The sequence below is a fragment of the Citrus clementina genome, unplaced genomic scaffold (assembly GCF_000493195.1).
Source record: "Citrus clementina cultivar Clemenules unplaced genomic scaffold, Citrus_clementina_v1.0 scaffold_9, whole genome shotgun sequence".
Lineage (NCBI taxonomy): Eukaryota > Viridiplantae > Streptophyta > Magnoliopsida > Sapindales > Rutaceae > Citrus > Citrus x clementina.
Window position 1 is genome coordinate 9,676,603 of NW_006261964.1, and position 10,420 is coordinate 9,687,022.

At 35.5% G+C, this 10,420-nt stretch overlaps 2 protein-coding genes across 2 annotated transcripts; both read right to left on the reverse strand.

Moving 5' to 3' along the window:
- Window positions 1-824: 824 nt before the first annotated feature.
- LOC112098964 (uncharacterized mitochondrial protein AtMg00810-like) lies at window positions 825-1,613 on the reverse strand. Its single transcript, XM_024185976.1, has one exon. It carries the CDS (start codon window positions 1,611-1,613, stop codon window positions 825-827), a length of 789 nt encoding a protein of 262 aa, XP_024041744.1.
- Window positions 1,614-2,171: 558 nt separating this feature from the next.
- LOC112098966 lies at window positions 2,172-5,108 on the reverse strand. Its single transcript, XM_024185982.1, has 3 exons — window positions 4,714-5,108; window positions 3,858-4,326; window positions 2,172-2,960 (listed from the first exon to the last, which is right to left on the reverse strand). The coding sequence occupies exons 1-3, from the start codon at window positions 5,106-5,108 to the stop codon at window positions 2,172-2,174; spliced, it is 1,653 nt and encodes a 550-aa protein (XP_024041750.1).
- Window positions 5,109-10,420: the final 5,312 nt, after the last annotated feature.

Consider the following 10,420-nt stretch of genomic DNA (forward strand, 5'->3'; position numbering starts at 1 on the left):
ACCAATTTTATACCCATGCACGTGCTTGCCATTTAAATTGTCAATTAGTTCTATAATGGTCCCCACAGGCATGCATGCTTAATGGTTATTAAATCTTCATTGATTTATTTTTTATTTATTTCCCTTTTTTTCTTCCACAATCCGCAATTATTTCCATTAAATTCTAATGTGTTTCCTATTTTCGCTTCCTTTCTCTTAAATATTCTCAATATTCCTACAATGACAAAATATAAAAATTAAGATAAAAATTAATGTAATAAAATATAATTTAACATAAATTAAGTTATGGAAGTACCCTAGATAACAAGAAGGATATGGAAAAGTAAGAGAGATCAAATCGCATGCGTATCATGATCATGAAGAAGGTCATTCTAAAACCATTCAGGGGCTCTTTGTCTGCAAGGATAACTACAACTAAAGAATTTCTTGCATAAATTGAAAAGAGGTTTGTCAAAAACGAAAAGGCAGAAATGAGTACGCTCTTGAAAAATCTAATTTCAGTAAAGTATAAGGGCAAGGAAAAGAACAATGATTAGGAAGTTGTAGATACAATGAAAAAATATTATGCTCAAAATATTTTCTTTGTATATACAAGAACGAGAGAGGTACAAGCTTATATACAACTATTAAGGTCAGCCAAATCTCTTAGTGTAATGGCTAGACAGGCTGTCCTATTTATGACTACATACATTAAGGAATGAAATCATTTGTACATAAGGAATATTAATATTATCAAGTGATACTTGCTCAAAATAAAGATTGTGTCTAGAATAAGGGATTGTCGATGCCAAATCTTGCCGCTAATAATATTCGGTGAGCTGTAGCTACTGATTGTATGGTTTATCATCCCCCCTCAAGCTGGTGTGCGGAAGCGGAAAAATCTCAAGCTTGCGACGAAGATTAAGAAACTGAAATTTTGAGAGAGCCTTCGTGAAGACATCGGCTATCTGCTTAAATGAAGGGACATAATGTGTAGAAAGCTGACCAGCAGTTACTTTCTCCCGAACAAAATGATAGTCCAGTTTTATATGTTTTGATCGAGCATGAAAAAATGGATTTTTTGACATGTGTAAAGCCCTTTGATTATCACACAGTATCCTTGGGGGTTGAAGAAGAAATAGGCCAATGTCCATAAACAAATAAGTAAGCCAAGTGATTTCAGCTGCAGTTGACACCATGGCACGGTATTCAGCTTCTGCAATAGAACGGGAAACAGTTGGTTGTTTCTTAGATGCCCAAGATACACAATTAGCACCAATATACACACAGTAACCGGTAGTGCTTCTTCTAGTGTACTTGCATCCAGCCCAATCTGCATCACAAAAGGCAACAATTTTTAAAGGACTTTGAGATGTATATCGAATGCCAAATTGAATGGTTCCCTTTAGATATCGAAGTATTCTCTTGACAGCTCGCATATTAGCCTCGTTGGGGGCTTGAAAGTTTTGACAAACTTTGTTTACAACATGTACAATATCAGGCCTAGTAAAGGTCAAATATTGTAATGCTCCCACAATGCTACGATATGTTGTTGGATCGACTGGTGTAAGATCATTTGGATGTTCTTGAGGTTTTACTGCAATTGGAGTGGAGAGATGTGTGCTGTCCAACATTTTAGTCCTGCAAAGTAGATCATAAGTATACTTTGTTTGAGAGATAAATATGCCATTAGAAAGATAATTTATTTCAAGTCCAAAAAAATAATGTAAGGGGCCCAAATCTTTGATGGCAAACTCTTTGCTGAGAAGAGAGATAAGTTTCTCTAAAAGTAGCTTATTGTTTCCTGCAAGGACAATATCATCAACATAAACAAGAATAAGAGTTATAGTGTTGTGTGTGTGTAGGACAAATAACGAAGAATCTGCCTTACTGCATTTGAAGCCATTCTGAAGTAAAAATTGAGACAACCTTTCAAACCAAGCACGACGTGCTTGCTTTAGTCCATAAAGTGATCGCTTTAATTTACATACATGGCTGGGAAATCTAGTATCTGTAAATCCTGAAGGTTGTTCCATGTATATTATTTCTTTTAAGAAACCATGAAGAAATGCATTCTTCACATCAAGTTGTCGCATCACCCATTTTTCAGTTACAGCTAAGGATAAAATGACTCGAATGGTGGTGTGTTTAATAACCGGACTAAAGGTTTCTCCAAAGTCCAGTCTCGGTATTTAAGTATATCCCTGTGCCACCAATCGTGCTTTATGTCGATTAAAAATTCCATTTTTCTTGAATTTATTTTTGAACACCCATTTTGATCCTACAACATTCAAGTCCTTTGGCCGAGGAACTAGAACCCAAGTCTCATTATGTTCAAGAGCTCGAATTTCTTCTTCCATAGCAGATTTCCAATGTGGTTGCTTAATTGCGAATTTCCATGATTTTGGCTCAACTTGAACATTAAGTGCCATTTGATCAGCAAGTTTAGGATTATTTTTCAATCGACGCCTTGTGATCATATGGTGAGGAGCTGTCAAGTTTTGATTTGATGATGATGACTGAGAAGAGTGCCCGCTTTCATGTGGTATTCTTAGGTCCACATAGATGTTGATTCCTTCCAGACTGGTCTCTGAAGAATTTACTGTGACATCTTGAGTGCTTTCTTTAGAGTTATCTGATCTTGTGGGCTCAATAGCGTCTGACACCACCAAAGGAATGTCATCACTTGTTATAGGTACAGCTGCTGGATTGGAGTCATTTGAATTTGTTGTTTCAAGAACAGTTACTGAAATCTCGTTATTGGAAGTGGCATCATCTATGTCTGTGTTGGTGTGAACTTCCTCTTGAATTGGATGAGTAACTGTAGTTGGTGGAGTGTCTGAAGGTAAGTCCAAGTCAAAGAACAAATTCTTATTACAATAATGAGCACTACTATTTGTTGCCATCTTATTATTTGTGTTAGCAAAACTTGTTTTCAGCCATGCGTCAGACTCAGGAAAGGAAGCCAACTCTAAATTTCCCTGCACAACAGAATTTAAATTGTTATCCTTAAACGGAAAGGAATTCTCATCAAATACAACATGTCTTGAAATATAAACCCTTTTGCTTGAGGGTTGTAGGCAACGGTATCCTTTGTGCATTGAACTATATCCTAAGAAAACACAAGGGTATGTTTTCTTAGAAAACTTGTTCTGGCCTTAATGTCGTAGATGAGGAAAGCACCTGCAACCAAAACTCTTCAAAATCTGATAGTCAGGATGACGATTATATAATTTGAAAAATGGAGTGTCATTATTTATTACATGTGAAGGAAGTCTGTTAATAATGTAAACAAAAGTAAGAAATGCCTCAATCCAATAACATAAGGGCATATTTGCATGAAATAACAAAGTTAAGCCAGTTTCAACTATGTGTCGATGTTTTCTCTCGGCGACACCATTTTGTTTCGGAGTTCCTGGACAAGAAAATTGATGTATAATGCCACACTTTTCCAAGTGACCCTTGAAGAGAGTTGAACTAAACTCACCTCCTCCGTCACTTTGAAAAATCTTTATCGTTTTGTCAAATTGATTTTCCACTTCACGCTGAAATTTAATGAAGCAATCATAAAAATCTGATTTTTTCTTTAAAGGATAAAGCCAAGTGTACCGAGAGAAATCATCTATGAAAACTGCATAATAGAGAAACTTGTGCACAGAACTATTAGGAGCAGGGCCCCAAAGATCGCAATGGATTTTATCTAAAGGAGAACGAGAAATGTTATTGGAAATATGAAATGGTAGTTTGCAATGCTTGCCTAATCGGCAGCTAGTACAAATATTTTTTTTATTCATCCAACTACTAACATTAATATGATTTTTATTATGAAGATTCATAAGAGACTTAAGTTGAGGATGTCATAATCTTTGATGCCAAACTGTAAAGGGTGCTTTGGCAATTTTTATAGCACTAAGAGCTTCATGTTGAATGTCTTCTAAGGCATATAAACTTGCCTTCTTATGCCCCTTTGCCAACATTCTGCCCTGTCGATCCTTAATCAAGAAATCATTAGATGAGAATTCAACAGTACATTTATTATCAGAAGTAAGTTGGCTAACAGAAATTAAATTCTTCGTTAATTTAGGCACAACTAAAACGTCTTTTAAAAGAAGTTTACCGTTAGCAGTATTCAATTTAGTTTGGCCAACGTGAGAAATATTCAAGCTATTTCCATTGCCAACATAAATTGAACTATTGCCATGATAAGGTTTTAGACGCTTTATAATACCTGGGTCATTTGTCATGTGAGCGGTCGCACCTGAGTCGGCATAAAGATTATTGTCCATTTGTCCTTCAATCTTCATTGCAGCTAAGGCCTCTGGGATATCTTCTTCATCACGATCGTACCTATAAAAACAGTCAGATGCATTATGATTTGTCCTAAAACAGATTTAGCAAGCCTCCTTTTCTTCATCTTTTTGTTCTTGATTATTTGGTGGCTTGTTAGCATGCTGTCCAAGGCCGTTCTTTCCTTGATTTTCTTACTTATTTGGCTTTTGGTAATTAGAATTATTACCTCTATAGCCATTATTTCCTCTGCCAGAAAAACCACGTCCACGTGAATTGTAACCACCACGTCCTCTGCCTCTTCCTCGCTAGCTTAGAAAAGCCTGAGCCTGATTGTAATTATTTTTGGTCTCTTCTTCTTGAGCGATCAGATCTTGTTCATGATTTTCTAAGGCCATAAGGAATTGTTTAAAGGTGGGATATGGTGGTTTAGACAGCATGGCTAGCCTGAAATCTTGATATTTTAGTCCAAGACCTCGGGCTAAGTTGAAGACCTTATTTAGATCATCAACGGGTTTATTGATTGCTGCAAGAGAGTCACATAAATTTTTGAATTCCCATGTGTACTCTGCTAGTGTGAGATTATTTTTCTTCAAGGTAAGCATCCTATCTCTGAGATACACTTCTTTTTCTTTGGTTACAGGAAGTAACTGATCTTCAAGAGATGTCCAGAGATGAAAGGCTGTTTCCATGCCTATATTGGAGCTCAACACTTCTTCTGTCATAAGTCCTAACAACCAAGACATAAGCAAACCGTCGTTGCTTTCCCATGAGATCAATTCGGGATTTTCAACAATTTCTTCATCTTTCTGTAAAATTTTCTCTTGTGGCTTTTCAGACATAAGAATGTGGTGTGATAATCCGAGGCTTCGAATGAGGGGTAGGATTTGAGATCGCCACAGAAGAAAATTTGTAGAGTTAAGTCTCACGGAGATAAGGCTGGAACATTGGTGGAAGGCTTGGATGTTTAGGGTTGGCTCTTTAGGAAGAGATGACGAAGAATAACAGGAGGTTGCACCAGGAGCCATAACGTGCTCTGATACCATGAAAAAATATTATGCTCAAAATACTTTCTTTGTATATACAAGAACGAGAGAGGTACAAGCTTATATACAACTATTAAGGTCAGCCAAATCTCTTAGTGTAATGGCTAGACAGATTGTCCTATTTATGACTACATACATTAAGGAATGAAATCATTTGTACATAAGGAATATTAATATTATCAAGTGATACTTGCTCAAAATAAAGATTGTGTCTAGAATAAGGGATTGCTGATGCCAAATCTTGCCGCTAATAATATTCGGTGAGCTGTAGCTACTGATTGTATGGTTTATCATACAGCACCTCAAAAGAAACAACAAAAGAAATCGAATGATCCAAAAATCATTAGCTGCTTCTTTTACGGAGCTAAAGGCATGGTTTGATTTGTTCTGAGGTTAATTTAACTTCGATACCTAGACAAACGTGGTGGATAGATTCTGGTGCAGCCACTCACATTAGTGTGTCTATGCAGGGTTGCTTAAATTACCGAAAGCCCAATTATGGTGAAAGATACATCTATTTAGGTGATGGCAAGAAGGTTAAAGTTGAAGCAATTGAAAATTTTAAATTATTATTAAAGACCGGATTTTATTTGGATCTTGATGAAAAATTTGTTGTTCTGTCTTTTAGACGGAGTTTGATTTTTGTTTCCGCTTTAGAAAATTACAGTTATTCTTGTTCATTTGGGAACGAGAAATTTAGTTTGTTTCATGATTTAAAACTGTTTGGTTCTAGTTCTATGTCAATCAATGATAATCTTTATATGCTTGATATGATTGCTTCATTTAATGAATCCTTGCAATTAAGTACAAGAGGTTTAAAGAGAAAATTAACAAATGAGAATTCGGTTGCGTTATGCATAGGAGATTGGGTCATATCTTCATACGAAGAATAGAGAGACTTATGTCAGACAAAATTCTTAACCCTTTAGATTTCACAGATTTTGATATATGCGTTAAGTGTATATCAAGGGGAAATAAACCAATAAAAGGAGATTTGAAGCCAACAGGATTTTGGATGTCTTAGAACTCATACATACAGACATTTGTAGGTCATTTCCTATGGTTGTTTGGAATAGTTAACAATATTTTGAGACATTCATAGACAATTTTTCTAGATATGGCTACATATAACTCTTCTATGAAAAGTCATAATCCTTGGATATGTTCAAAATTTTTAAGGCTTAAGTTGAGAACCAACTTGGCAAAAAAATCAAAAGCATCAGATTTCACCGTGGTGGTGAATTCTATGGCAGATATAATGGTTCAGTTGAACAACGTCTAAGACCATTTGCTAAATTCCTAAAAGAATACGGTATCGTTCTATAGTACACTATGCCGAATTTGCCCACTATGAATGGTGTTGCTGAAAGACGAAATAAGACACTTAAAGACATAGTGAGGAGTATGATTTTTCATTCTACCTTACCAGAATCACTCTAGGAGAAGTACTTAAGACTGAAGCGTATATCCTTAATAAGATTCATATTAAAGTGGCTACCAAAACCCCTTACGAGCTTTGGACAGGCAAGAATCCTAGTATAAAGTACTTACATATTTGGGGATGTCCAGCTAACGCAAGTAATGGTTGTCGAAGCCAACAAAAATAAATTCCTACTCTAAATAAATTGTGTATAGTGATTGAGCAGGGTCGTGTCCACAGAGATCGGTAATTATTTAAATCCTTTTGAAACGTAAAACGTAAAATGGGGGAATTGTTGACAATAATAAAAATCAAATTAAAATAACAAGAATGCAAATTAAAGTTGTAATTCAAATTGGAGAAAGCTCTGGTTGAAGGAATTAACTCAGCTTGATTCGACTACTGATCATTGATTCAAATATAGATTATTATTATTACTTATGAATAGACCGGTTATAGCTACTGAGACCCTCTAATAGCCAATCTCTCCTTAACTAGTCGATAACCAAGGTACGACCGTTGGTTATTTCCCTAATCAATAGACAACCCTAGATACGATCATAGAATTTAATCAATTGACAGCCTGAAAAACCAAAGAGACCCAAATCCTAATCAACACATATGATGATTCATTTAAATTAGATTGTTTATTCTCACAACACAACTCTCTGCTATGTTATTTGTCACAAACATTAAATTCTTCATACGATGAATCCTTTAATTGACAATAGATTAAGTTGATAATTAAATAGTGGCCAATTACCTAATTAACAAACATAATCATGAAAATAATACAGAGAATAAACAAATACCTAAAAAGCAATAAAACAATTAAAGCACAAGAAAGATCTCACAGTATTGATGAATCAAAGCTTCGTTATCCTTCAACCAGAAAAATAGGTATAGTTCTTCATAGAGAGAAGAGAAAAATTAGATCTAGGGTTTCTTTCTTTTTCTCCAATCCAAAAATCCCCCCTTTTCACAATAGATTCCTCCCTTAAATACTCTCTCTCTCCTCTCTTTTAGAATTCTATTTAAAATAAAATACTAATATCTGAAATATTAAATTCGTAATTACAAAAATAACCAAAAATACAAAACACGTTAAACTAAAAACTGCAGGTCCGCAGTTGACAGCACGCGCCCACGCCTTATCAACAAAGTTCTTCTGACGCTCATAATTTCTCCAAGAGAACAATCATCCTTAAACATCATCTTATACCTCAATTTTATCATCAATCAATAGAATTGCACCTACAAAAGTAAAACATAAGTAAATCACTATTATTAAGTGCAAAACATTGATATTAAGGGAAGTAAATAATGCAAAACTAGTGCATAAATTGCGCTCTAACAAATTCCCCCACACTAAGATGATGCTTGTCCTCAAGCATATAACTCAAGACTAATCTCAAATCTCCACTAAATTCTCATCTCAACTCATCCAAAAATAATTTTAAGCAAGCATACCTCAAGAAATTAAGTCGTTCAACGTTCGAGAGACAAGGATTTTAAAGCATAGAATTTCATAAGATAGAATAAGAACATTCAACCACCAAGAAGATTCGTTCAAAATTCAAGTGCAACAAGATGTAATAGCCCTCTCAATAACTTCACTCCATGCACTCAAAGTGTTTAGGGTGTCATTTATCCACTCAAATCAAATCAAAGAATGCTATTACCATAAGCTTGCTCATATATCAAATCTCAATCCACAAAACATGAATAAAATGCAAAAATCTAAGGGTCTTAAAAGGGTTGTAATGGGGTTAAATGTGTTAAATGAAAAAGAAAGGTTTACGAAAGAAAAAGAGATCAAAACGAGAAGAATGAACTCATTGAATGAACTTATGATATCAAAATGCTTATTTCTACTCAAGTCACCAAGAATGTAAACATTTTTTATTTCGATTTTTTTTTAAAATTTTCTTTTTTCTTTTTTTTTCTTTTTTCTTTTTTTTTCTTTTTTCTTTTTTTTTTGTTGTTTTTTTTTTTTTGAATCAAACAAAAGAAACGAACCTTGCACAATTTAATTCAAGCATAATGCTTGTTGATCTAATTGAGAAACTTTATTACAAGGTAGAAAAAGCAACAAAATATATCCAGACAATGAGTCCAAAAATCTCCTTAAATTGAGGCTCAAAAAAGAAGAAAAATGGTTAAGTAGACGGAGAGAATTAGATGGGTAATGGTTAAGGCTCAAACAAAGATAGCAAATAAAGGTCTTCGGGTAGAGAAAAAGGAAAATACGAGAATAGAAAAATGGTAAATGGTTTGCCCTTATCATTTTAATGCATAAAATCTCGTAATGTGGCTTCAACATGCATAATAAAGCAAGTTCTAGAATAAACAAACTAGGATTGATATTCACATAACAAAAATAATTAGAGCAAAGTGGTTGCTCATAGGCTCAAATCCTCACAAAGTTGGTAAATTTGCCATCAAATCCTGTACACTCTTCAAATGAATCAACCATCAATAGTGGTGTAGAATGAGAAGAAGGTATGAGTGAGATATAAAAGGAAAGGTAAAAAGGATAATAAGCAAGAAAGATGTATGTAGTAAAAAAAATGAAAGATAAAATGTGAGTGATGAAAAAGTATGATAGAAAAAAAAATAGATGTAAATAATGTGAGATTGATGGGAAAAGAGTAGTGAGAGATAAAGGAAAAGAAAATTAATAATATATAAAGCATACTAACTCCAAAATCATTTAAGGATGAGTAGAGTGAAAAAAAAAAATAATAAGTAGAGTGAAAACAATAATTCCAGACATCAATAATGCAAAAATCCCTCCCCCACACCAAGAACTTACATTGTCCCCAATGTAAGATAATCAAAGCTCACATAAAAATTAAAGCGTCAGGATAAAAGATTAAAGGCAAAAACTTCCCTGAATTGTGAGCTTTGATCCTCATAACGTCTATGGGCTTGGCGGGAATGGTGGGATAAATCCCACACTCTTGAAGTATGCGGCCAAATTCTGCTCCATCTTGTCACGGATTTCGATTCACGCGGCTGGAATGCAGGTCGTAGGCTGGTTGCGGACTATTGCTGCTCGACTGGAGCTTGCGGGTACACGGCTGCTGGTTCAGTTGCGCGCGGATGGGACTGATGCTGCGAACTGGTGACGCTGGATCTGCGTGCTGCGGCTGTTGCTGCGCGCTGGGGGATTGCTGGTTGCGCGTTGGTGATGCTGGTTGCGTGCGGGATGCTGCGCGCTACTGGGGCTGGTTCTGCTGCGCTAGTGGGTTGCTGGATCTGCGCGCTGGGGTTGATTGCACGTGAGAGCTAGGCTGACGTTGGTTCTGCGCGCTGCTAGGCAAAGGCTGGATCTGCGCTCGTGGGTTGCTGCGTGGCTGCTCGGTGAAGGCTGAATATGCGCACGCGTGGGATGGAGCTGGCTGCGCGCACAGTTGCTGCTGCTGCTGCGTGGGCTGGTTCGCGATGGTGGATCGCTGGTGCTGCGTGGCTGCTCGATGAAGGCTGGAGAAGAAAACCAATTCTGTGAATTAGGGATTTTGTGAACAGTAAATTTTTTTTTTTCGTTTTTTTTTTTTAAATAAAAAATATATATATATAAAAAAGAAAGAAAAGAAAGGAAAAGAAAAAAAAAGTTTTTTTTTAATTTTCAAATAAATAAATAAATAAATAAATAATTTTTTTTTTATGATGAACCACTTTGAGA

Bases quoted from the DNA above. Each gene is read 5' to 3' on its own strand.
- LOC112098964 (XM_024185976.1), bottom strand. From the start codon at position 1,613: ATGTTGGACAGCACACATCTCTCCACTCCAATTGCAGTAAAACCTCAA.
- LOC112098966 (XM_024185982.1), bottom strand. From the start codon at position 5,108: ATGTCTGAAAAGCCACAAGAGAAAATTTTACAGAAAGATGAAGAAATT. The intron at 4,327-4,713 runs GCTAGCCATGCT...CTGTTTTTATAG, and splicing joins CTAAAATATCAAGATTTCAG to GTACGATCGTGATGAAGAAG. The intron at 2,961-3,857 runs GTTTGGCATCAA...TCTGTTGTGCAG, and splicing joins TTGCCAAAGCACCCTTTACA to GGAAATTTAGAGTTGGCTTC.